This window comes from Lucilia cuprina, chromosome 5 (assembly GCF_022045245.1).
Source record: "Lucilia cuprina isolate Lc7/37 chromosome 5, ASM2204524v1, whole genome shotgun sequence".
Lineage (NCBI taxonomy): Eukaryota > Metazoa > Arthropoda > Insecta > Diptera > Calliphoridae > Lucilia > Lucilia cuprina.
The window spans coordinates 2,419,256-2,446,993 of NC_060953.1; the positions used below are offsets into that span (position 1 = coordinate 2,419,256).

General features: G+C 31.0%; 5 protein-coding genes across 7 annotated transcripts in view; 2 read left to right on the forward strand and 3 right to left on the reverse strand.

The window, feature by feature from the left end:
* The first annotated feature begins 3,791 nt into the window (after nt 1-3,791).
* LOC111685755 (ionotropic receptor 75a-like) lies at nt 3,792-6,182 on the forward strand. 2 transcript variants are annotated; one of them, XM_023448033.2, is made up of 5 exons: nt 3,792-4,087; nt 4,145-4,832; nt 4,886-5,474; nt 5,529-5,800; nt 5,865-6,182. In XM_023448033.2, the coding sequence occupies exons 1-5, from the start codon at nt 3,880-3,882 to the stop codon at nt 6,067-6,069; spliced, it is 1,962 nt and encodes a 653-aa protein (XP_023303801.2). In that variant the 5' UTR covers nt 3,792-3,879; the 3' UTR covers nt 6,070-6,182. The 2 variants fall into 2 exon arrangements, with proteins under 2 accessions (XP_023303801.2, XP_046807716.1); XM_046951760.1 differs by having other exon boundaries at nt 3,792-4,832.
* A 2,212-nt stretch (nt 6,183-8,394) lies between these two features.
* On the forward strand, nt 8,395-10,382 carry LOC111685763. Its single transcript, XM_046951761.1, has 4 exons — nt 8,395-9,077; nt 9,139-9,727; nt 9,790-10,061; nt 10,126-10,382. The coding sequence occupies exons 1-4, from the start codon at nt 8,434-8,436 to the stop codon at nt 10,352-10,354; spliced, it is 1,734 nt and encodes a 577-aa protein (XP_046807717.1). The 5' UTR covers nt 8,395-8,433; the 3' UTR covers nt 10,355-10,382.
* On the reverse strand, nt 9,544-15,126 carry LOC111685749 (pre-mRNA-processing factor 6). Its single transcript, XM_023448026.2, has 6 exons — nt 14,913-15,126; nt 14,526-14,843; nt 13,186-14,386; nt 12,175-13,128; nt 11,626-12,104; nt 9,544-9,705 (listed from the first exon to the last, which is right to left on the reverse strand). Exons 1-5 carry the CDS (start codon nt 15,008-15,010, stop codon nt 11,880-11,882), a joined length of 2,796 nt encoding a protein of 931 aa, XP_023303794.2. The 5' UTR covers nt 15,011-15,126; the 3' UTR covers nt 9,544-9,705; nt 11,626-11,879.
* Nucleotides 15,127-15,664: 538 nt separating this feature from the next.
* LOC111685717 (SET domain-containing protein SmydA-8) lies at nt 15,665-18,140 on the reverse strand. The gene is made up of 5 exons (XM_023447994.2): nt 17,758-18,140; nt 16,611-17,477; nt 16,288-16,549; nt 16,045-16,229; nt 15,665-15,929 (listed from the first exon to the last, which is right to left on the reverse strand). The coding sequence occupies exons 1-5, from the start codon at nt 17,899-17,901 to the stop codon at nt 15,786-15,788; spliced, it is 1,602 nt and encodes a 533-aa protein (XP_023303762.2). The 5' UTR covers nt 17,902-18,140; the 3' UTR covers nt 15,665-15,785.
* A 4,243-nt stretch (nt 18,141-22,383) lies between these two features.
* Nucleotides 22,384-27,738, reverse strand: part of LOC111685694 (protein naked cuticle) — a 57,958-nt gene continuing 52,603 nt past the window's right edge. The window contains exons 3-5 of one of the 2 annotated variants that reach the window (XM_046950911.1): nt 26,941-27,696; nt 25,857-26,218; nt 22,384-25,377 (exon numbers count right to left, since the gene is read on the reverse strand). In XM_046950911.1, coding sequence (XP_046806867.1) covers nt 23,607-25,377; nt 25,857-26,218; nt 26,941-27,696 — 2,889 coding nt within the window. In that variant the 3' untranslated portion in view covers nt 22,384-23,606. The remainder of the gene's footprint in view (nt 25,378-25,856; nt 26,219-26,940; nt 27,697-27,738) is intronic. The other variant, XM_046950910.1, reaches the window with a different exon arrangement.

The following is a 27,738-nucleotide window of genomic DNA, read 5'->3' on the forward strand; positions in this document are numbered from 1 at the left end:
AGTCTGGACTATAGACTCGACTATAGTCTGGACTATAGACTCGACTATAGTCTGGACTATAGACTCGACTATAGTCTGGACTATAGACTCGACTATAGTCTGGACTATTTACACTACTATAGTCTAAACTATTTACTCGACTATAATATAGACTATAGACTTAACTATAGTCTGGATTATAAACTGGACTATAGACTCGACTATTGCCTGGACTGTAGACTTGACTATATTCTGGACTATTTACTCTACTATATTCTGGACTATAGACTCGACTTTAGTCTGGATTATAACTCGACTTTAATCTGGATAATAGACTCGATTATAGTCTGCACTACAGACTCGACTAAAGTATGGACTACCAACTCGACTATTCTGTACTATAGACTCAACTATAGTCTGGACTATAGACTCGACTATAGTCTCGACTACAATCAGGACTCTAGACTCGACTATAGTCGAAAGTATAGACTCGATTATAGTCTGGAGTATAGACTCGAATATTGTCTGGACTTTTAGTCTAGTTTTTTTATGAACTTGAACTACTTCCATAAAGTTTTGAACTCATCTACTAATTTATATTGCTGTTCATGTCCTGGATTTTTTTGTATGTAAATTATTTATTATTATTTTTTTTTAACTTGTAACGTTTATTTTTCATGTAATTTATTTTATATCTAAATTTATTTATTTTTCCGTACATTTTTTTTCGTCTATAATTTTATCATGATATTTAACTATAAATATTGTTAAAGGCTTTTTTATGCTTGAATCAACATAAATAACAATAGATTCTATTACAAGCTACTTGCTGTATTAAATGTTTGGGGGACAAGAACAACAGTATTCCAACAAGCTAGCAGATGACAAACATTATTTTTGTTGTTCATATTTTAATGAAATCATTTCACACATCGATGCAGTGGAAGAGATGTGGTTAAGAAATATTGTAGCGGAAAATGTGGTTTTATAGAAGCTGTTATATGAATATGAAAAATCACTTAATGTTAAGGAAAATATTTTTAGATTTAAAAATATTTTTTTTAAATCGCCTAAAAACCTTTTTAATATTAAATTTTTAATTAAATTCATGGCAATTTCGTTACTAGTAGTATTTTTGGGAATTTTAATTGCCACAAATCCAGCCAATCTAAATTGTGTGCATCGATGATCTTTACAAGCTTAAAATAAATAATTTTTCAAAAAGAAAAGCCATGGCATTTTAACTATTTACAATATTAAGGTAGCACTGATTTAGTTGCCCCTAAAAATAAACAAAAACTTAACACAAAATTTTAAGAAATCCTTGAATTTATTCCCTACCTTCTGCATTTAAACCCCCAAAAAAGTACAAAATTTACAACAAATTTCTAAAACATTCTACTGGTTTTAAAAAAGGGAACAACAACTATTACGCTATCAACCAATCATCCATTTTGCATCATTGATTGCAATATTTTTCACAGTTATCAGGTCAAATCTGAAATGTAACAAAAACTACAAACCCACACAGATATTTACACACTGCAAAATATATGGACTCTGGACATCAACATTCATATTCAATTCAATAATCATAAAAAAAAACAAATAAAAAATGATTTTACAAATTCTATTTGTTTTCGATTTTAATTGATGGCACGTGATGTGGATTCAGTTTTTTGTTTTCTTTAGTTAAACACAGTTATTAAGTTCAGTAAAAAGTTTTAATACAAATAAAGATTTATGAAAAAAAAAATTGACTTTATTTTAAATGTGTTGAATTTTCCAATATATTGCGTGACTCAGTGGCAGTTATAAATTCAATTTTATAAAATAAAAAAGCTTAATTTGTTGAAAGCAATTTTGTTTGCACTAGTTTAATGGCTAGAAGTTTAAAGAAATTTGAATAGAAAGAAATGAACATGATGAACTAAGAGCTAGATGAAGCAAAGCATATTAAGGAGTCGAATATTTTACACGCTACAAAACACTTAAATGTACACTGGCTACAGACTACAGTCTGTAGCCCAGACTGATTAAAACAGAATACAGACTATAGATTGACAATAGACTGGACATAAACTCGACTATAAGCTTAACTATAGATCCACCCTATAACTGGACTATAGAATCGACTTGAGAAGAGGCTTGACTATAGACTCGACAATAAACTCAAGTATAAACTTTACTTAGACTCAACTATAGACTTATCTAACGTCTCGACTATATTCTTTACAATAAACTCAACCATAGACTAGACAATAGATTCAACTATAGACCCGACAAAAAACTTGACAATAGACTTGACGATAGATTCGACTATAGAATCGACTGCAGAGTGAACTATAAACTCGATAAAGACTCGAAAATAGACTCTACTATAGACTTGACTATAGACTCGATAATAGACTCTACTATAGACTCAACTATAGACTTGACAATAGACTCGAAAATAGACTCTACTATAGGCTCGACGATAGACTCAACAATATACTCGATTATATTCTTGACAATAGACTCAATTGTAGACTAGATAATAGACTCGTCGATAGAATCGATAAAAGACTAGACTATAGACTAAACTATAAACTCGATTATAGTCTCGACTATAGAATTGACTATAGAGTCGAGTATAAATTCCACTATATTCTGGACTGTAGACCCTACATTAGACTCGCCTATAGACTAAATAGAATACTCTACTATAAACTCGACTACAGACGATTATCGAGCGGACTATAGACTCGACTGTATACATGACAATGGACTTGACAATAGACTCGTCATTAAACTTTACGATAGACTTGACTATAGACTAGACTATAGACTAGACTATAGACTAGACTATAGACTAGACTATAGACTAGACTATAGACTAGACTATAGACTAGACTATAGACTAGACTATAGACTAGACTATAGACTAGACTATAGACTAGACTATAGACTAGACTATAGACTAGACTATAGACTAGACTATAGACTAGACTATAGACTAGACTATAGACTAGACTATAGACTAGACACTATAGACTAGACTATAGACTACACTATAGACTAGACTATAGACTACACTATAAACTAGACTATAGACTACACTATAGACTAGACTATAGTGCTCAACAATAAACTCGATTAGAGACACCACTGTAGATTCGACTATAGTCTCGATTATGTACTCGACTATTGTCTCGACTATGGAATCGACTATAGTCTCGACTATTGTCTCGACTGTAGACTCGACTATAGACTTGACAATAGACTAGACTTAACTATAGAATCGACTATAGATTCAACTATAGTCTGGAATATAGATTCGACTATAGTCTGGATTGCAGACCCCACATTAGGCTCGCATATAGACAAGATTGAACATTCTACTATAAACTCTACTATTGTGCGAACTTTACACTATAGTCTAGTTTGGACTATATATTCAACTATAGTTCGCACTATAGACTCTACTATAGTATGGACTATCGACTGGTCGATACAATCTGATCTTAACTATAGTTTTAACAATAGTCTGGAATATAGAAAGATTACAGTCCAGACTAAAATGGCTAAAAACTTTGCTATAGTATGGACGCAAGTAACTACCAATATGGATAATATATCAAAATCAAAAATTCTCTTGTTATAATTTTTCTATAAAAAATTTTCAGCAGTTTATACACTTTAACAACTTAATACGACAATTTCCTTTTAAAACAAGGAAGCAATTGAATATTAAAATAATTTTCAACAAATAATCACCTATTATATGTTGTTTAACAGTTCCTAAAATTGTATAAAAGGGGTGGAGGAATATTTTCTATAAAAAGCCAAACACAGGACAAAATAAACAGCAAATTACCAGCAGAAGTTAAGCAGGAAATACAACTAATAATACTAAAAACAATGCAATTGCTAATTATAGCAATAGCATTGCTATTTTATGTCAACAAAAGTGTTGAAGGAAATTGTAATAATAATAAAAGCAACGATAAATGGTTGACTTCGGCAAAAGGTTCAAAAAAGGATTCTGTTAAAAGCATAACTTTGGCATATTTTCAATACCATGGTGTACGCAGTTTAAACTTGATAGTATGTCCTGCTAATAGCACAGGTATTAAAGGGAGTAAACGGCGCTTTCCAATTGTTAACAAAGTTATTAAAATTTCAGCTTTAGAAATTTCGTCAATGGTTTTATTTTACATGGAACATAATCTACCAGTACGTGTTTGGTCGGGTGAGGATTATTTGCCTGAAATGCCTAAGCGTGAGGTGTTTGGTCCACCTATAACTTTTCGTGAGGTTAAAAATGATAGCTATCGACGTCCTTTAAAACTCAAGCTCGAACCTATAGCCCATAAAACGGGAGTTATGATAATCGATTTTAATACACCCTGTGCTTTAAATGTTTTACGTTGGTCGGCTGCTTCAGAAAATAACTATTTTAAAACCAATAGCTTTTGGTTGTTGATAACAAAAGATATAGCAGATTTAAAGGCTTTGGAAGATGAGGATATTTTCTTGCCACCCGATAGTGAAGTTAAAGTTTTAGTAGAGGGAATAAATAAGACATTTTCTTTGTTGGATATCTATAAAGTAGCGGCCTTTAAACCTTTAAAGCAGAATATGGTAGCGGAAAACTTTTCAAAAGTAGAGGTAATGTGCAAAGCTTTAAGTTCCTATGGTTCTGTTATTTCTTTGAGAGAAAATTTGGAGGGTATTGTCTTTAACACCGGTTTAGTGATCAACTTTCCCGATATGTTTACCGATATAGAAGATTTATCTTTGAGACATATAGACACCATGGCCAAGGTTACTAATCGTTTGGTGGTGGATATGGCCAGGAAATTGAATTTAAGGTAAGATGAGTTTTAAAGCTTGAAATATCTATTTTTTTTATTTTTCTTTAAAGATTTAATACTTATCAAACTGACAACTATGGCTGGCATAAACCCAATGGCTCTTTTAGTGGTTTAATGGGTCGTTTTCAACGTTATGAATTGGATTTTGGTCAAATGGCTTTTTTCATGCGTTTAGATCGCACTAAAGTATGTAATTTTCTAGTAGAAACTTTTCGCATAAGAGCGGGTATCATGTTCAGACAGCCTCCTTTGTCGTCGGTGGCCAATATTTTTACCATGCCTTTTGATATTAAAGTATGGATTTGTTTGATCATATTAATTGTGTTAACTATTTGTGTATTCGCTTTGGAATTGGCTTTGTCACCGTATACCCATGAAATGCATTATTGGGATTGTATCATTTTCGTTTGGGGTGCCATGTGTCAACAGGGTTTCTATGGTTCTGTATCAAATCTATCAGCTCGTATTATAATTTTCACCACTTTTGTAGCCACCTTATTTCTGTTTATTTCATTTTCTGCCAATATAGTGGCCTTATTACAAAGTCCTTCAGAAGCCATTCGTACTTTAAATGATCTAAGTCATTCTTCTTTGGAACTGGGAGTAATGGATACAGTGTACAATAGAGTGTTTCTAAATGTAAGTTAAATTAATCAAGTATTTGTTATTTAAAACATTTATGCCTCTTAAAAGGAATCCACTGATCCGGTGACTAGATATTTGTATCGCAAGAAAATTTTACCCAAAGGTGAAAGTATTTATATGAGTCCAGCAGTTGGCATTAATAAAATGCGCTATGAAACCTTTGCCTTTCAAGTGGAGCTACAAACCGGCTATCAAATTATAAGCGATACTTTTAGTGAACCAGAAAAATGTGGTCTTAAGGAAATGGAACCTTATAAATTACCCATGATAGCAGTGCCAACTCGCAAGAATTTTCCTTATAAGGAATTATTTAGAAGACAGTAAGTATTGTTTTTTTAGGAAATCTAAATCGCCCAGTTAAACTGCCTTTTTTCTTATATATAGATTAAGATGGCAACGTGAAGTGGGTCTTATGAATCGTGAAGAAATGAAATGGTTTACCCAACGACCCAAATGTGAAGGTTTAGGCCGTTTTGTTTCGATTGGTTTAAAGGAGTGCCGTTATGCTTGGGCTGTATTGGGTTGGGGTTGTCTGTTTGCTTTGACAGCCCTGGGCTGTGAATTGCTTCTGAAGAAATTTTTGAAATAGAAAATATTATTTAAAGAAATCTATCACTTAATGCACAATGTAATAGAAGAAATCTTCAATATATTTAACTTAATATAAATACACCAGAAATTATGAAATAAACTTAAAATTTGTTCACTTAAGATCTAAATTCCTATACTTGCGACTGTGGGTCCATTATTCCTTGTTGACGGGAAAAACAAGGTGAAGAGTTGCAAAACTCAAAAGAGTGTAATTATTTTTAATTTCTTTCAATTTTGATAGCATTATAGCGCCATAGGAGTGTGATTTTCCTTAAGATCATATTTTTCCAATGTAATAGCGTTACATTATTTCTTTGATCTTCCTTGTCACCAAAAGATCATAGTTTTCCAATGTAATAGCTTTTCTTAATTTCTGTGATCTTCCTTGTCACCAAATGATCACAGTTTTCCAATGTAATAGCTTTACTTCATTTCTTTGATCTTCCTTATCGTCAAAAGATCAAAGTTTTCCAAAATAAAAGCTCTACTTCCTTTCTTTGATATTCCTTGTTACCAAAAGATCATAGTTTTCCACTGTAATAGCTTTACTTCATTTCTTTCATCTTCCTTATCGAAAAAAGATCACAGTTTTCCAATGTAATAGCTTTACTTAATTTCTTTGATCTTCGTTGCCACCAAAAGATCATAATTTTCTAATGTACTGGCTTTACTTCATTTCTTTGATCTTCCTTATCGCCAAAAGGTCATAGTTATCCAATATAACAGCTTTACTTCATTTCTTTGATCTTTCTTATAGCCAAAAGATCACAGTTTTCCAATGTAATAGCTTTACTTTATTTCTTTGATCTTCCTTGTCACCAAATGATTACAGTTTTCCAATGTAATAGCTTTACTTCATTTCATCGCCAAAAGATCATAGTTATCCTTCATTTCTTTGATCTTCCTTGTCACTAAATGATCACAATTTTCCAATGTAATAGCTTTACTTTATTTCTTTGATCTTCCTTGTTACCAAAAGATCAAAGTTTTCCTTTCTCTGCTAATTCATGTTTACTATTTTCCATATCATATGATGACACTTATTGCCGCAATACCATAGCTTTACGTTTTGGGAAATTATCTGAATTTTTTTTTATTCTTATTTTACTTTGTCCAGTAATTGCGAATGTGAGAGAGAGTTTCCCGATTTGTCAGACCTCCATTTCCTTCTTCCTTTTTTTTCAAAACTATTTATTTTATTTTATTTATTTATTCAAAAACAATGGCCGTAAGCCGATAGGGCCTAATTGGCTAGTCTACAATTTGCAATTTTTTTTTTTCTTTTTATTTCAATTTTACTTTTCCACACTAATCGTCGATTGAAGCACTGCGAGTTTCACTTCGAAAGGCCATATTTTTTTCTCCATATTTTAAACATTCAATACAATTTTTTTCTTTCTATTTCACGTTTTTACTTTATGCAACAGCTTTGAATTGGTAATTTCCTTTAACGCAATGACAGAGAACATTTCAATCACAATTTACCTTGACTGCTTTTGGCGGCGTGTGTTGATAAAACATGTTGTTGTTTAATTAGAAAATTTTCACAAAATAAACTTTTTTCTTTTTAGTTTATTCTTCACCATATAAAGCACTTTTTAAGTCTTCTATACTTTACAGAATCGCAATTTCTTAACCAGTTCTTTGCCAAATTATCATTATAGATTTTTTTTCATATTATTTCACATTTCACTTTCTCTAATAACTTAATTTGGCAATTTCCTTTAATACGATGATAGCGATTATTACAAGCATTTCAACAACTATTTACCTTGACTGCAATTGTGCTGCGTGCGTAAATGAACGTGTTGTCCCATAATTGCTGGCAAAAAACGAACGGAACTGTGTGCAGGCTATAGAAGAGATGGGAGGGTTGGTGTGAGCGAAAGTAAAAAAAAACCAAACATGCAATCGAGTGTCCTGCTTATAAAAAGCCAAAGAAAATCCAAGTAAAGTTAAGATTGTGTTGAAACGAACACCACAGGAAATACGCTTGATAAAGGATAACAAGAAATATTGCCAAATACAAACGATGCAATTGCTAATGCTCTTAAGAGCAGCATTGCTACTTTATGTGTTTAATAAAGTTAAACAATGTGATCAAGTTGTAGCTGTTAAGTCATCTCTTAATGATGCCAGCAATCATGAGTTACAAGGAGAAGGAAAAAATGTTTTAATGCCAAATATTATTCTGGCATATTTTCGTTATCATGGAGTACGTAGTTTGAATATAATAAGATGTCCCTCCAATGAAACTACAGGTAAATATATAAATTACTTCTGAGATAATTAAATATTACCGCTGGATTTTCCTTAAGCTATTAAGCTTTCCTCTTTGGCCTGGTTTTTCTTAAAACACAACATGCTGCTGCATGTTTGGTCGGGTAAGGATTATTTAAAGGAAATGCCGGAGCCACCCTTATATGGTCCTGCTAATACATTTAAAGTTTTTTCAAATGACACTTATCGTCGTCCTTTAAAGTTTAAATTGGAACCTTTGGCTCATAAAACGGGTGTGCTATTAATGGATTTTAATACTCCTTGTGGTTTAAATGTTTTACGATGGTCTGCTGCCTCGGAAAATAATTATTTTACTACTAATAAATTTTGGCTATTGACAACTAAAGATTTCTCCGATTTGTCGGCACTTAACGATGAGGATATATTTTTACCCCCCGATGGAGAAGTTAAAGTTTTAGTACAAGATCAAAGCAAAAGATTTTCCCTACTAGATATTTATAAAGTAGCGGCCTTTAAGCCTCTAAAACTTAATTTTGTTTTGCAGAATTTTACCGAAGTTAAGCATATGTTAAGAGCTTTAAGGAGCTATGGTTCGGTAATATCTTTAAGAGAGAATTTAGAGAATATAACTTTTAATACCGGCATAGTAATAGCCTTTCCCGATATGTTTACCAATTTAGAAGATTTAAATATGCGTCATATTGATACCATATCGAAAGTTAACAATCGTTTGACCATAGAACTGGCCAATAAGCTAAATATGCAGTAGGTGTTTAAATTTGTGTCTCTTTTTCATAAATTACTTAAACATTCTAACTACTTTTAGTTTCAATACTCACCAAACCGACAGCTATGGCTGGCATCAACCGAATGGTTCTTTTGATGGTCTAATGGGTCAATTTCAACGTTATGAAATGGATTTTGGTCAACTGGCGATTTTTATGCGTTTAGATCGTATGGCTTTATGTGATTTTGTGGCGGAAACTTTTCGTATTCGTGCTGGCATAATGTTTAGACAGCCTCCCTTATCAGCAGTGGCGAATATATTTGCCATGCCTTTTGAGAATGATGTTTGGATTTCTTTGGTCGTTTTAGTAATTGTTACCATTTGTCTATTTGCTTTGGAATTGTTATTTTCACCTCATAATCATCAAATGGATTATTTGGATTGTGCTGTTTTTGTTTGGGGTGCCATGTGCCAGCAGGGTTTCTATGTGGCAGTGGGTAATCGTTCGGCTCGTATTATAATTTTTACCACTTTTGTGGCAACTTTATTTTTGTTTACCTCATTTTCTGCTAATATTGTGGCTCTATTGCAGAGTCCTTCGGAAGCTATACATACTTTAAAGGATTTAAGTCAATCTCCTTTGGAAATCGGTGTACAGGATACAGTCTATAATAAAATATATTTTAATGTAAGTTAGTTTTATAAAAACAAAACACTTGCTTATAATAACTAAACTACTTAACACTTAAGGAATCTACTGATCCTGTTACTAATCTTCTGTATCATAAGAAAATTGCACCCAAGGGTGATAGTATTTATATGAGACCTACAATAGGTATACAGAAAATGCGTTCCGGTATGTTTGCCTATCAAGTGGAACTTCATACAGGATATCAAATTATCAGTAATACTTTTAGTGAACCAGAAAAATGTGGTCTTAAATCTTTGGAGCCTTTTCAATTACCCATGATATCCATACCTACACGTAAGAATTTTCCCTACAAGGAACTCTTTAGAAGACAGTAAGCTATTACGAGGGTATAGAAGTTACTCAATGTCTTGTAATTTTCTTAATATTTCCCCCAGATTAAGATGGCAACGTGAAGTGGGTCTTATGAATCGTGAAGATCGCAAATGGTTTCCTCAAAAACCTAAATGTGAGAGTGGTATGGGCGGTTTTGTTTCCATAGGCATAACAGAGTGTCGTTATGCTTTAGCCATATTTGGTTTTGGTTCTTTATTTGCTGGCGCTGTGTTTTGTGTCGAGTTGCTATTGAAGCATTCGTTTAAATTGTGGAAATTTGTGAAGAAATGAATTGATGAATGGAATGACAGATTTTGAAATGTATTTTACTTAATGGAGCTTTTGGAATAAAATGCTTTTTGCTTTATTAAAAAAATCGAAAAATATGTTTGAAATAGGTTTTTTTTAAAAGAAAAAGCTTTGTATACGGAATAAGCTTTTCTAATTTATTTAAAGCTTTTTATGGAAAAAATTATATAGAAAAAGTGCTTTATTGGAAAAATGTTTTATGGAAAGATTTATGAAAATTAACTTTTTTAAGAAAAATTTACTTTCCAAAGAAGTTTTTTGTGGAAAAGTTTAATACGAAAAAACCTTTTTTTGAAATGAGTAAAAAAAGCTTTTATATGAAAAAAAAAAAGATTTAGGCTTTTTGAAAAAGCTTTTAAAAAATATATTTTCAGAAAAAGCTTTTTATATTTGAAAGTGAAAATTAGATTTTTGTGAAAAAAGTTTATATAAAAAAAGTTTTTTTTTTTAATTAATCAAAAAAGCTTTTATAAAAAATAAAAACATTTAAAAAATATTTTCTGAAAAAGCTTTTTATAAAAAATGAAAATTATATTTTCGTGAGAAAAGCTTTTGTGAAAATGCTTTTTATGAAAAGAGCTTTTTAAAAAAAGCTTTATATGAAAACATATTTTTAAAAAAGATTTTGTGAAAAAATACTTCTATAAAAGCTGCGTATCAAAACAGCTTTTATAAAAAAAGCTTTTTTTATATTAATAAAGAATTTTCTAAAAAAAAGCTTTATAGCTATTTGTGGAAAAAAGTAAATCTTCGTTTTGGAATGAGTGAAAAAAAGATTTATGCTTTTTGAAAAAGCTTTTTCAGAAAAAGCTTTTTATATTTAAAAGTGAAAATTAAATTTTTGTGAAATAAGTTTATATAAATTTTTTCAATAAATGAAAAAAGCTTTTATATGAAAAAAAGCTTTTATGAAAAAAAAAACATTTTAAAAATATTTTTTGAAAAAACTTCTTATAAAAAATTTTTGAAAATGAAACGTATATATTTATGAGAAAAGCTTTTGTGAAAATGCTTTCTATAAAAAGAGCTTTTTTAAAAAACATTTTTTAAAAAAGTACTTCTATAAAAGCTGTGTATCAAAAAAGCTTTTATAAAAAAAGCTTTTTTTATATTAATAAAGAATTTTCTAAAAAAAGCTTTATATGAAAAAAGCTACTTGTGGAAAAAAACCTATTAAATTTTAAAGTAAATCTATGTTTTTTTTTTTCAAAACTACTTTTCCAAACTACGTATTTAAAGTTCTTAAAACTTACATTTAAAATCTTCTGACAACTTTGGAAACTTATTTACAATTATGTCACTGAAAACAGCATCAATATTTTAGGAATCTTGCTTTAAAATAAATCACACACATAGAATCAAATCCATTCTTATAGGCGGAGTGAACTCTTATTCTATTATTAGTTTCTGCTTAAGTTTTTATAAATTTTACTGGCAATTTTTTAAAATTCTTTATTTTTGTTGTTGTAATTGTTTTAACTGATGATGAAAAAATTGTATAGTTGCTTTAAATGGGTATAGAGATCTCCTTAACGACAGCCTTTAAAATATCTGGTGTCTTAAAACACCAGTTTTTAATATTCTTACTAACACTACACCAGGCTTCACCATGTTTAGGCTCTGAGGGTATACAGCGTTCTAAAACCTCTTGCTGTTGGGTTTCGGTGCCATGTAACAATTCAAATTTATAGAAATAAGCCCAGGCATCACCCAAATCGGGATCGATTTTAACCTAGAAATAGAGATAATTTACATATTAAGATTTATTCGAAATTCAAATATTTGTTGTAAGCAAAACTTACTGTACGATTAAACCAATCCCGACATTTGGAGAATTTATGTTCAGACCAGAAAAGTTTGGAAACAGCCAACAAAACATGAGGATCATGTTCACATTTCTTTAAAGCATCTACTGATTTGGTTTTTCTTTGTGGTTTAGATTCCATGAATATGGCTTCTGCCCATAGTTCTCCGGAATTGGGACATTCTTGCAAAGCTCTAGCCATCATAGTGCTGGCTATTTCCTTTAAACCGGCTCTCAATTCTACACGTATGGCTTCTAGCCATAAAATCGGAGTCTTAGGATTGCGCAAACGTCCTCTTTCTAAAATAGATCTAGCCTTGGTTAATACACCCTTACGTTCCTCTAGATTAGCCGATAGCAACCACAGGGGTATAGAAGTAGGACATTTTTTGATGCCTAGATTATAGGTGGCGGCTGCCTCTTCCAAACGTCTTTGCTGCTCTTCTATTTGACCCTTCATCATCCATAATTTAGGGAAATCAGGGAAAACTTCAACTGCTTCATCTAGCAGACGTGAGGCCTCATCCAAACGATCTAAAGCCCATTCTAAACGTGCTGATTTCATCATTACTCTAGGTGTGGGAGCAGAACCTCTGGCTTTAGCTAACAAACGTCTAGCACGTTCATATTCAGCATTTTCTGATTCTAATTTAACAGCAGCCAACCAAATATCTTCAGAATTGGGATTAGCCTGGAAAGCCAGGGACAGGATACCTCTGGCAGCCGGTACATCACCAGCCAACCACTTGGATTTGGCACCCATAAGCCACAATACTTCTGATTTGGGACAATGAGCTACGGCACGCTGTAGCAAAGCCTCCAAAGACTCGCGTGTACCATGATTCTTTTCAAAATAGGCAGCCCTCAACCAAATACTCTTCTTAGAGGGGAATACCTGCAAAGCATGAGCATAAACAGCTCTAGCGCATTCGAAAGCATTTTCTTTGGCGCACTGAAAAGCAACATACTTCATTGGTTGATATTTTAACAAATTTATTTCTATACTTACAAAATCAGCATCATCCATCCAGGTTTGTTTACGATCTTCTTCCTCCACACTCACACCTATAACCGCCTTGATAATAGCCTGACAACAATTAACTGCTCCTGATTTCTCGGCTTCTATGGCCTCTTGGAACCAATGTTCTCTATTGATTTCCACACCATTGGCCGCCAAAGAGGTCAAAGAACGATCTATAATCTTTTCCACCATATGTATATTACCATTTGCCTCTTCCAGCTTAGCGGCAGTAGTCCAAATTTGTCTATCTGTGGGTATATTTTCTCGAGCCTTATTCAAAACTTTACGAGCATTTTCATATGTCTCTAGACGAGCCAAAGCCAACCACAACTCAACACTAGTGTTACAACACTCTACAGCTCGTGATAATAGAATTCTTGCATCATCAGGATTTTCCAATTCCACAGCAGCCTTCCATAATCTAACTGAATTGGGTATATGTTCCAAAGCCTTGCGGTAAACTCTTCTTTTCGCTTTAGTTTCAGTCTCCAAATCGGCAGCCTTTATCCAAATACGTACCGAAGTGGGTATATGACGTGCAGCCTGGGCAATTACTGCTTTAGCGGTATCTATAGGCTGTAAACGAGCCGCTTCTAGCCATAAATCTTCTGATTGAGGATTTATCTCACAACCGCGCATAATCAAATTACGAGCCATTTGCACCTTACCCGTTACCTCCTCCAAACGAGCTGAGGCAATCCAAGCGGGCGGATGGTTAGGATTGGTTTCTCTTACACTCTTAAGCAAGAGACGAGCCTTCTTTATATCATTAATATCACCACCATACGTAGGAATCATACTCTGCAAATCAGTGAGATAACCTTTGGGATCTACTACTGTCTGACCCGTTACCGAATCGGAAACTTGTGATAGTTTTACATTCATAAGAGTATTACGAGCCTGACCAATTTTACGCAAATCTAAATCTCCAGTAGGTGTTAACATGCCCGGTGTAGCTACTCCAGGCACCATTGATGCCAAACCAGAGGAAGGATCTATGGTGGATGAGGATTCTCCTCCTAGATTTCTGGCCAATACGCTATCGGGTAGAGGAGTGAATTTTTCAGCTCTGGCATTACGTTGTTTTCTATTACGACTATCTCCCACTTCTGGTATGTTAGACCATTCTTCGGCGGTAACATTAGATAAAGAACGTTTTAAATCCGAAAATTGTTGTTGAATTTTAGGTCTATGAAGAAGTGGTCAAAAATTTAAAGTTAGAAAACGAAAATATTGTGTGAAAAGAGAATTTTCATTGAATTTAAAAAAAAATACGAATTTATCCTAAAAAAATTATTAAAAATGTTCATAACTTATATCAAACTCACCTCTCTTGACGATATCTTTCTAAATCTTCCCTAAGACGACGATCTCTATACTCCTTACGTTTTTCATCCATACGCTTGTCAATGGAATCATAAATAGCATCCGCCTCCTCATCATCCTTATCATAAGGATCTTTGGAGAATAAAGAACCACTATAACCACTAAATTCATCATAATTAGAATCATTCAAATCTTCATCCTCCTCTTCTTCCTCATCCTTCTTTTTGCGTTTGGCCGCCGGTGGCGCATGACGATCATCGGAAACATCATTGGCATCACGGGCTGGACCGATATCAGAACGTGTGGTAAAACCTGTAGCACTTTAAATCAAAATAATTATTAGTTTATGTCTGATAATAAAAAAAAACATGAACGTTTTTTTAACTTACCCACGACCCACGCCAGCCACATAGCCTAAAGGCGCGGGAACTCCTAAGAAATGTTTTTTATTGCGATTAGCTATAACCGCTGCTGTTACATTGGACATTTTTCCGTTTTCTATGTGGAAATTAATAAAATTAAATTGTTTTTCTTTATTTTTTTACACTAAAATAATTATAAACGTTTTATGTTTAGTTTAAGCTTGCTGTTGTGTGAAAAAAATTGTTGTACTAAACAGCTGATGTCTACAAGAAAAAGTGAAGCCAAGTTTTGAAGTTTGTTTTCGCTGAACAGAAACAATGTTGCCATTTATTGTTAATAAAAAAACTAACAAATGTACTGTTACATTTTTAAAACTTTAAATATATTTTTTATTGTTTATTAATATAGGTTTACACATTAATTTAATAAAAAATATATATTTTTTAACTTTTATTAAATTATTATATTGATTTTTTCTAATGTTGTTGTATTTTTACTACATTTATAAACATTTGTTGTATTTAACTGACGTTGTTTTTTTTTAAACAATGCTGCCAAGTTTTTCTTCTTTAAACCCCACAAAGTTGCCATTCATTGACATCTTATACACACACACTCACACATTTCAACAAAATACCGTCATTTTGTTTATTTACATTTTCCCCTAGTTATGTGTATTAATTTAAAACAAGTTTAATTTAACAATTTTAATAACAAAAGTATTAAATAACTTTATTTTAACCAATTTATTAATAACTATTTGTTAATTTTAACAAAATTCACTACTTTTTTAAATAAAATACCAATATTTACTAATACATTTTTAAAAAGTTTCTAAAAAAAATTAAGCAAAAACAAAAATAACCAACAAAATCTATAACATTACGTTTTTTTAATAATTAAGTTCCACCATTAGATTCCTCCATTTCCAATTCCCTGGCCAATAGTTGAGTGCGTTCATTTAAGGTTTGTTTCATGTCGGGCTCCAGCTTCATGATATCAATAGCTTCCTTCAGCAATTGCATAGATTCCAAGAATTTTTCCTAGAAAATAACAACATACAATTAAAGTTAACATAAAAAAATATAAACTGTTATAAATATAGTTTATAAAACATCTTTTCATACAGTTTTTTTAGGATATGTTCTTTCTCCTTACCTGTGTAGCCGCTTGTGTTAGCAAACCATTTAAGAACTCTCGTTTAGTTTGTACAAACATGGCCTCTTGTAAATCCAACAATAGATTACCTCTAAATATACTCCAGCCACCATCTAAAACATCTGCAACTTCCAAAAGTTCTTGACAGAGTTCAATTTTTCGCTTAATAGCAGCATCATTCATTTCTGTAAGTTTTTTTGTTTATAAGATTTTAATAGAACATTTTGTTTTCAAAATAATTACCAGGCAAAGTAAATCCTGGTGCATTGCCATACAACTGGGTCAAGGCATATTTCACCTGCAAAACATGTGTGTTCTTATCATGCAGTATATCACGATATCTGTGCAGAAAATCTTCAAATGCCTTGACTGAAGTTTTATCTAAAGCTTCAATCTCTTTTAACATGGCCATATTACCCAAATTGATTTGTTTAGCCGGCAACTGATGAGGGCACAATTGACAGCGCCAAACGGCCGAATTATCCATGGGATTTGTGGAAATTATCTGAGTAAAAATGAAGTTAAGAAAAGTTGTTTTTTATGAAAATAAACTATTAATTACTCACCTTTCCCACTTTACATTTATGACACAGTACTGCACCCACAAATAAATTAAGCTCCGTGGGATCTTGACATCTTTTACAAGTACAATCAAAACATTTTGCTTGGGCCAAATGTTTTCTTCTCATCAAAGTACTTTTCAAGGGTTGAGTATAAGAAGTACAAATGATATCACCCTTAGCTATTGGCTTTTTAGCTATAAATATTATATTCATCTGTTCATCGAAAGTGTGACGAGTATTGGAGACACAATCATGTGATAGCATGGCCGCCAAAGGATAAATAGCACGTACTCTACGATTCTCCGTGTTTTGGCGTACTTCAAAAGCATTTGTATCTAAACGAGCAGCCACACGTAATATCTCTTCCTCACTCCAATCCGTCATACCCAATATGGTTTTGATAAAGGTTAATAAATTGGCTCTTAATACCTTGTAAAGGGGCGTATCTAAACGTTCTTGCAAATGATCTTCCAAAGCGGCAAACTGTTCAAATAGATGTGAATTTTTTTGCTTTAAAAGCATACAGCGCAAGGGTAAAATGACACAATAGGCCGATTCTTTTTTGCCATTTTGTGCATGGGCGGGTTTATAATCAATTTTAGCTGAAAACTTGCGTGAGGCCATTAAGGCACATTCATCTTTGTGATGAACAGATTTCTCACAATCCGGACCACATAAAGGCCAAGCACAACCTTTACACTTGTAGTAATTACCCACCGGTGGGGTAAGTTTACGATGACAACCCAAACACAAAGGGGCACTAGCAACCTTGGGACCATAAATGAGCGGTGGCTCACGCAATATTACTTCACCCAATTTAATGTCACGTGTGGCGCGTATATGACGCCCTAACACATCATTTTTAGTTATCTGTCAATCAATCAAATAAGTAATTAGTTTTGAAAGTACACACACACAAATTTTAAATATTTCTACAATTGGCAATATAAGTAATCACACACTAGTTTGTTTAATATAAAAACTAATTAAAATAAGCTATTTAGACAAATAACTAACACAAGGCGCCAAAACATTGTATTATATTAAATAAAATATTAATGATTTCGAAAAGTTGTCTCTTATTTTAAACAAAAAGTAGAAATAATTATATCAGCAACTTTTTTGATTTAAATGTTTTGAACATATTCACCTCATAACATTTACACTCGGCCTTGTGACCTTTTTTCCAATGAATTTTCTGATGCTCTTTACCGCAGTAATACACCTGTTTGCAGGCCATGCATTTCAATGATGCCGGCACACCACACACAGCACATTTCGAGGAATTCGTCATTGTATTGTATTAGTTTCCAATTGTGTTTATATATATTTTATTATAATTTATTATTAATGCTAATGTTTTATTCACATAATAATTTATTATTTTTTTTTAATTTTGTTTGCGTAATCGAAATTTTGCGATCAGAACGACCAACCACTGTGAACCGTAAGACAAATAAATGAAATGAGTTTTATTCGACAAAGAAAACAAAGAAAATTTTTTTTGGTTTCTTCTCTCCTAATGCGATCACCACCACCATCCAAGTCTTCTATATAGTTTTATATTAGGAATGAAAAAGAAAAACTGCATCATCTAATGAAAAGTGGCCAACATCAACAACAACCAAGAAATAATAATGAAAACAACAAAAAAAATCACGTTCAGACATGCTCGTCAATAGAAACAAATAACAATAAAAGAGAGACGATTAAATACAAATTTATCCATTTGTCTGACAAATGCGTCTTTTTTATTCTGCGGCCAGAACGAAATGATGACGACAGCAGCAGCAGAGTCTCGTCAAAGAATGAAAACTATTTTGGGAAGACTAAAAGATTTGGATAAAGTTCTAGTGCAGTTCTAGGACAGTTTTAGTTTAGTTCTAGTTCAGTTCTAGTTTAGTTCTAATTCAGTTCTAATTCAGTTCTAGTTCAATTCTAGTTTAGTTCTATTTCAGTTCTAGTTTAGTTCTAGTTTAGTTCTAATTTAGTTCTAGTTCAGTTCTAGTTTAGTTCTAGTTCAGTTCTAGCTCAGTTCTAGTTCAGTTCTAGTTCAGTTCTAGTTCAGTTCTAGTTCAGTTCTAGTTCAGTTCTAGTTCAGTTCTAGTTCAGTTCTAGTTCAGTTCTAGTTCAGTTCTAGTTCAGTTCTAGTTCAGTTCTAGTTCTAGTTCAGTTCTAGTTCTAGTTCAGTACTAGTTCAGTTCTAGTTCAGTTCTAGTTCAGTTCCAGTCCAGTTTCAGCTCGTTCTAGTTCTGAATAACGTATGAATTCTTTTATATCTCTGTCTCTTGCTATTCCTAAAGGACTGTTGTCTAGCTGGTCCGCGTTTTTTTGACATTCTCTTGCTGTTTAATTGTTTTGGACATATGTTCACATATTTCAATTTTACACGTTCTCTTTGTGTTAATACAAATTCTTCTGCTCATGATCATTATAATGTGTTTGATGATCATCAAGATATCATCATTATAATGTTCTTTAAGTAGTGTAGTATAGATACATAAAGTTTTAGTTTTAGATTTTATGTTTTCTTTTAAAAATAGATGACAAAACGTTTTCTATCACAAGAATATTTTATGGTAGAGAGATTATTGGTTTTTTTCTTTGTGTTTTTTTTTTCTTTTCTGTAGAGTGAATGAGTAAACGGAGGAAAACATTATAGAAATGATACAAAAAATGTTTACATATAAAATGTTTAGTTTATAACGGAAATTTCGGGGGGAAGTTCTCATGTCAGAGAGAGAGACAGATTTGTTTAAATGTATTAAAACAAAAGTTGTTTTTTTTTGGGATTTTTTTTGAAATTTTGAAATGGATTTAATATGGTCCTTCTTGTCAGTTATTTCCTTGATGCTTGTTATCTTAAGTTTTTACCTTTACACTTTTAGTTTTTTCACAAAAACTCTAGATTTATTTATATTATTTAAGATTTCTTGTTATAGAATTTGAATTTGTTTTATTTATTTAATATTTGTAGTTTGTATATTAATTAATTATAAGTTAATTTTATTATTATATATAAACATTATTGATTTTTTTAGTTTATTTATTTTTTACTTAAAAAAATTGCAGGAAATCAGTCTTTTTTTATAAAAAAAAATCTTTAAAGAAAAAATAAACTTGTGTGGATATTGGTATTATCTTTTAGGTTTTTTTTGTTTTCTTTACTTACATATATAAAAAGTTAATATGTTTTATAATATTATTATTAAATTAATTACAAAAAAATTAGTAGAGAAACTATTAATATAAAATAATAATTAATAATGTTTAAAGTTTGTCTACTATCTAATAATTAGTTAAAATTGGTTTGTTGATATTATTTTGAATATTATTTGTTTTACTAATTTATAAATTTAAATAGCATATGATTACAAGGAATTATTTATTAATGAATTTGAAGCGTCGTTTCATATATAGTCTGATTATTTTCTTATTTCTTTTAAGAGAATTTTTAAATCTTTTAATAGAAAAACTTTTCTTTTAATTGTTCTGAAGTTTTCTTTAGATTGTAATAAAACAAATTTTATAATTTTGTTATAAATTTTCTGTAGCAAAATTTCTAAATTACAAACTTACAAAATTTTTAACTACTAATACTTAAAACAAAGAAACATTCACCAGGAAACATACATCTAATATACATACATTCAGACATACATACATACATCTTCTATATATAATACATACATACAACATAAATATTTGTAAACTTAAAAATTGTTTTTTTTATCTAGACAACAATTTATAATTTGTTTTATTTTTTTCTCAATTAAATCTTAAAACTTGAAGCACTTTTGATGTTATTTATTTAAATTTTTCAAAATAAAAAAAGAGAAAGTTTTTATATAATTATTAATGTATTTTTAAGTATAATAAAAGGAATACATTTTACATTTTAAAGATATATATTTATATATTTTTCTGAAGCCTTTTTTTCTTTTACTAGTTACTTTGTTTAATTGTATTTGTATTTTTAATATTTGTATCATTATGTATTTTGTTAAATATTTTTGTTCAAGGTGGTAAATAGGTTTGTTATCTATAAGTGTGTGTGTGTGTGCTGTAGGGGAGGTTGTTTTTAAAATCAATCTTACTTTATAAAGAAAACTTATTAAAATTTTTGTTTAAAAAGTTTAAGAGTTCGTTTAAGGTCGGGTTTTTCTTTAACATACAGTTAAACTTGGCTTAACTTGCTGTTAGCTGAAACTCACAACAAATTTAGTCGAACTTTCACCGCTAATTGCATTTTCCAGCTATGGTTTTAACATCACTTAACTTTGTGAGTATTGCCAACTTTTCAGTCAAAAACATAAACAATAAACAGCTGTTTTTTTACAAATATTTTGTAAAATGAAAAATTTTCGAAAAAAATTAAAATAAACATTTAAAAGAATAATAATATTAATAAAACAAATCAGAAAATTACTATTTACTTAAAATATAAAGTTTTAATTCTTCCGAATTTTAATCTTTTATGGTTTTTGTAAATTATGTTTTCTCATTAATAATTTAGGTTTCATTGGCCAATAACACTAAACAGTTAAACTAAGATTCTACACGTACCCGCAACAATCGGTTCTTCGCACCGGAACGACTCGGAATTCAACGAACAACAATCAAGGATTGTCAATCCTGCCACACCGACTTTACACTTGTCGGTGCAACAACAACAACTAAGATATTAAGGTCGGGTTTCTTACTACTCAGTTTAACTCGTCTTAACTTGCTGTTAGATTAAATTCGTAACAAATTTAGTCGAAATTTTACCGCTGATTGTGTTTTTCAGTTAAGGATTTAAGATCTGTTAACTATGTTAGTATTGCCAACTTTTCAGTTAAAAACATAAACAATAAACAGCTGTTTTTTACAAATATTATAAAAACCTGAAAAACCCCATAAGATTAAACTATGTTTAAAACATGAATGTAAATAAACTTTATCAGAAAAACACTATTTGTTATTTATTAACTATGTTCTGTAGATTTTTTATATAATTTTGCAAAATTTTCTAATTGTTTTTCAAAACTTAACCTCAAAAATGTATTTCTATAAAATATTTTACAAAATCACACCAGTTCGGAATTGTTTATATTTTTTTCAACTTTAAAATGATTTTCTTAAAAATTCTTTAATATTTTAAAAATTTTCCAAACATAACCTTAAAAAATGAAAAAAAAAACTGTTTAATTGCACATTTTTTATGAAAACTGTTCTAAATTTGAAATTTACATTACTTGTTTACAATTTTCTCCACTTAAAGATTTACTTCATAAACATTTTATTAAAATTTGTAGAAAATTTTTCGAAATTCTTTTTTTTTAATTTTTCTCCAACATAACCTCAAAAGTTTTCTTTTCAATTATTGCAGTTTATTTGGGAAAACTTTTTCAATATTAAATTAATATAAAGTTATTTATATTGTTGACTACTTAGAAACTCTTAAGAAAGTTTATTTTGAAAACATTTTTAAATTTTTTAAACATAACCTAAAAAATTTAAAAAAAATTAAAAGTCAAGTGTTTTTATAATAAATAAGCTTCTATTTAAAAATAATTAAATATTCTTAAAGTGTGGCAATATTTTTTTAAAAAAACTTGAAAATTTTGCAAAAGTTTTAAAAAGTTTTAAATTTTGTTTATTTGGAATTGTAACATGTTTAAGAAAATCTTTTACAAAACTTAAAATTTTAATTGCTTAGAAAAGTTTTTTAAAACTTTAAATATTTTCAAGTTTTTCAAGAAATTTTTTTTTCTTTTTTTTTTTTTTTTGAAATAATAATTTGAATTTTTCAACATAACCTTAAAAAAGTATTATAAGTGAAAAAAGCACTTGAAAACTTATTATGTTTTTGATATTTTAATAAACTTACTCAAGTGTTTTTCAATTATGAAAATCTTCTTACTTTGAAAATACTTGAGATTTGATAATAATTTATTAAAAACTTGAAAATTTTGTAAAGTTTTGAAAGTTTTAATAAAAAAAGCAAAAGTATTTTATGTAAAAAGCAATCAGGAGCTCTTGAAAAACATTTGCTATTAGAAAAGTTTTAAAGTAAAAGAAATGAAGAAAATTTTGAATAAATTGAACAAATTTTCAAAAAGTTTTGAAATTTTTCGAAAGTTATTTCTTAAATCGAAAGTTTTTTGGGAAATTTTTTGTGAAAGTTGAAATATTGAATAATTTTTTTTAAATTTTCAAATATTTAATGACTATAATTGATTTTAAATGAATTCAAATAAAATTTTGTATAAAATGTGTTCTTAATAGAAAAAAAATTTGAAATAAGTTTTCAATTTGTAAAGAAATAATCTTAAACAGAAGATAAATCTAAGGTTAACAGAGTGAAACCGGTTTAAACAAAGAAGAAGATTATCTTTATCTGAAAACCCCGCTGTAAATATTAAAGAAAGCTGAAATCCCAAAGTGTTTTTGTTAAAAAAAAAACTCTGCAATTTTCAAAAAAGTTAAAGTTTCAATATTGAAAGTTAATATTTAAACGTTTATAAACTCAAAATCTTCACGCATTTTACTAATTTATTATGATGTCTAAATAAACATTTAATTTTGAAATAAATTATTTATTTCAATTTTCTTTAACAGCAAGTTTATCCATCATTTTGAAGGCAATTTTTCCGATAACATTTCAATATTAAAAAATTATTTGTTAGCAACAAATTTTGTTTAGCTATAAATCATAAAATTTCAATAGGAAAAATCTCTTAAAAACGAACCAAACAATTTATGTATAACGACTGTCCATGTTACAAACTAACCTCAATTGTTTCCCCTCTACTACATAACCTTACATTTAAGACATTTTTTACAGCCTCCCCACACACACGCATACACACACACTCAAAAATATAATTAATGTACATTTAAAAATTATTCACTTACAAAAATTAAGAAATAAAAAAAAACATTAAAAAAATTGAGTTTAGTTTTCGAGTACATTATTCATATATCTTTTTACTTCTCTTCCTCTCCTCTTCTCTTTCATTCTTCTTTCTCTTCGAAGTGATGATAATGATGATGTATATGCTCATGAACATAACGATGTATTAAAGAAGAGGAAGTGGTGCTAGTATTAGCGGCACCATTTGTATTGGCCAAAGTGGCGCCAGTTGGATTGCTGTCATTGCTGGCCGCACTATTACGACCACTTTCGTTAACTGCACCATTTGCCACTACCTCATCAACATCTTCTTCTAGATCATCGTCTAAATCCTCCTCTAGATCTTCTTCTATTTCTAAATTATCTTCCAAATGTAAATGATGCACTTCATCATTCTCTACTCTAAGTAAAGTATCAGCATTTATGGCATGATTTCCCAGGCTAGAAGGTTGTGTTAATACCTGCTGCACCTCTTCCTCATCATCATCATCATCCACATCATCTAAATCCACTAAAGTTCCCTCAGCTACATGTCTTTTATGATTATTATCTTCTAATAACTTTTCTCCATTATGTACAGGAGATTCATTATGAGAATGTGTATCTTCCTCACTGCTATGACCTAAAAGATTTTCACATTCCACAGCATCAACTTCTTCCAAAGGCAGTATAGTTGTGTAATCATTTTCCTCTCTTAAACATAGTTTATTGGCTTTCAATTTGGAACTTAAGGAGACATTATTAGCTTCTGCTATTAATTGATTAGGACGTCTTTGTCTTAATACTCTGTGTTTACGGCGTGGATTACTTTCACGGCTATTAATGCCATTAGTGGAAACTAAATTCGTTTGTTGCAATTTTTCACTTAATTTGGCATATAATAATTGATCATAGTTTTTAACTTGATCGCGGCGCCATTTGTCCAATTGTTCCAAAGCTGGTTTCTCCATAGTGGGACTAACTAAATGCAAGGCTGATAAATTGTGTTTAGAGGATGAGGGCAAACGTTGATAACCATGATATTGAGGAGAATTTTGGGTGGTTTGTGAGTGGGTTTGCAAAAGATGCTGCTGTTGCTGTTGGTGATGATGATGTTGATTTTGGGCATACGAACCGCTGCGTAAAATTTTACTAGTTTTAATTTGATTTGCGGTAACAGCCAAACTTAAGTGTTTCGAAGCATTGGGAGAATTAGTAGACATTATAGGTTGAACAGTGGCAATTTGCTGGCCACTATTAAGGGCAGAAGCTAAAGGGCTGGTAATTTGAGCTGCCAGAGAGGTATGAGCTGGTGGTGAATGACTTAAGCCACCACCACAAATGGTGGCATGTAGAAAAGAATCATAACCACAGAGATTCATTTTACCATGATGTCCGGCCGCCGAACCACTACCACTACCATTACCCCCCAGTAGAGCATTGTGGGCCGCTATAACAGCTGGATTAATGGCCATTTGTTGATGATAGATGGGAATGTGTGGCTGAAGATGTTGATGATAGCTAGAGTTGCTGCTACTTATGTTGAGTGTTTCTGTAGGTAGACTTGTATCGTGTAGCTGATGCTGATTGTTGTTGCTGATGGTATTGACACAACTGCTGGAGCGTTGTTGGCCGTTGTTGCTGGGATAGTGATTGTGTTGCGGTGAGTGTGTTGTATGAGCACTGTTGTGATTGGCAATTAATGTAGGAATTTTCGATACTGTATTTGAGCGTTGACGCTGGGAATTTGTGGGTGTTGTTGCTTGTGAGTGTTTGTTGCTGCTGTTGTGCTGGTTGTGGTGTAGATGCTGTTGATGATGTTGTTGTTGTGTTTGTGTTGTTTGTTGCGTTGGCTGTGAATGTCGGATGGGACTCACATTTGCTTGGGGTTTTCTAAAAAATAGAGAGGTAGTGGTTAAATTTTTCCTTAAAGGACTTTTTCAAGGACCAATATGTAAAATATTTAATAATTTTAGTTTAAAAATTTTAAAAGATTTAAAGCAGATTTTAAATTTTTTTTAAATTTTCTTTTAATAAGGTTTCTAAATTTAAATAAAATATTAAAAATTCAGTAAATTTTATAATAAAGAAAGTAATTTCGTATTAAAGGTTAATTTTTTGGCTCTGGTTTTTACATTTTTATTAACAAATTTTCTTCAATAATTTAACAATTATCATACAAATCATACCAATTTTCTTGAAGGGATTAATTTAAAAAGCATGCAATGTTGCCAAATTTCACAAAAATTAAACAAAAAAACTTTAAAAACTTAGACAAGGCTTAAAAAAAATCATAAAAACTTAACAAAAACATAATTTATTAAAAACAAGACTTTTTAAAACTTCATAAAAGATAGAATTTAAACGCTTACCCATTCAGCTGAAAACACAAACGATTCTTTTCCATACTCTCCCTTATAATACTTATAAGATCATTACGATTTAAAGCCGTCTTCCAGCATTCGGCGGAATTACGTTTTTGAGCACTCGTTGATGACACTTTACCTCCTCCACCTGCTGTTGACTTCAAAGGATTACGCAATTGTACACCATCTACCATATCCGTAGCGCCAGCAACAACACCACCAGCACTATTATTCAATTGCTGTTCAGCATGCCAAAGCAATTGTTGTTGTGTACTGTTGGCTGGCGGTTTTTGTAAATGACGATTTTTCCAGCAGGTTTCATTACCCACCGATAAACTGCGTTGTCTAGTTTCCATGCAGTCTTGATGCTATTTTTTTTTTTTTTTTTTGTTGATTTTAATGGATCAATGAGGATTGATGGTTGGCATGGATGATATTTTTTTGTTGTTTTTGTATGATAAGTGTTTTAAATATGAGTCCAGGTTAATAGCAAAGTGAAAATGTAGCACAAAGATATAGTAGAGGCAAAGAGGCAAGTGTTAAAGAAAATTGGTGCATTATCATCACAAAAACAAATTGTACGAGTACATATAAATAAAGAAAAAAAAAAAAACAAACAAAAAATGAAAATTATATTTACAAAATAATTAAAAAAAATATATATATATATAAATAAAATACATGAACTACATGAAAATTGGCAACATGGCAAACATGTTGTTTACAATATAGAGTACTATTTCTAAGGAAAGTTTAACATCAGCTTTTAAAAAAAGGAAACTCTTAAGTTATGAACTTTTCTTTAAAAATAACAAATTTCTATTAAAAAAATACTTTTTTTTTTTATAAAAAAAATGCAATTTTTATTTAGAAAAAGTTGCACTTTTTAATTTGGAAAAAGTTGCACTTTTTCATTTATTAAAAGTTTGCACTTTTTGTTATATAATGACTTTTAATAATTATAAAAAATGGCACTTCTCTGTTTCCTGCACTGTTTTATCTCTTCCAAGCTGACACAATCACTCTTCCCCCTTAACCTATTCTCTTATATAAACTAATAAAATAGTTTTCGTTTTATTCCCATAATTACCTTTTGTTTTCGAGATTTCCTTAACATTTTTATCCTTGTCGAAGCCACATGTTTCATATAAGCCTCATTTGTGGCCGACGAGTTGATCTTGGCATGAGCGGGATGATATTGTGCGATAGGTGAAATGGCAGCACTGCGACTTTCATCCACTGCCGCTAGACATTCTCTACAGGCCTCGGGTGTGGTGACAGCGGTCGTCGCTTTAAGATTATCATAAATAGTTTCGAGCGGTGAAGTAGTTAAATCCGGATTGTTTGGTGTGGCGCAACAATGATGTTCATTTGCTTTAGGTTTATGTATTTTGTGTGCTTTGGAGCTGGTTTTAGCAGACAAAACATGTGATAGATTTGAGGAGTTAATGACAGTTGTGTCACGCTCTTTCTCACTGTTACTGTCATCATCCTCCTCATCTGATTTGATAAGCTTGCGTGGCCTATAACGATGCAGTCTACGAGCCGCTTGAGAAGCGGACTTTTGATTTGAATCTAATACCACTGCAGCAGAGGAAGTTTTCTTATTTTTGCTAGCTTTCGATTTGCCCTCGGGCGAAACAGTAAGACGTACATTTATGGTTTTACTCCCACTATGAGGCACCACCACTGATTTGCCAATGGACTCATAAATCGTATAAACAATGCCCACAATATCATCTTTGGTTATTTTACCATGATGACCATCCAAATCATAAAAGGTAAAAGAAAACTGCAGGGGTTGTGATGATTTGCCACCCTCCACCGAAACATCGCAAGTAAATTCCTGTAAAAAAAACAATAAAATCATAAAATTAAATAAAATATA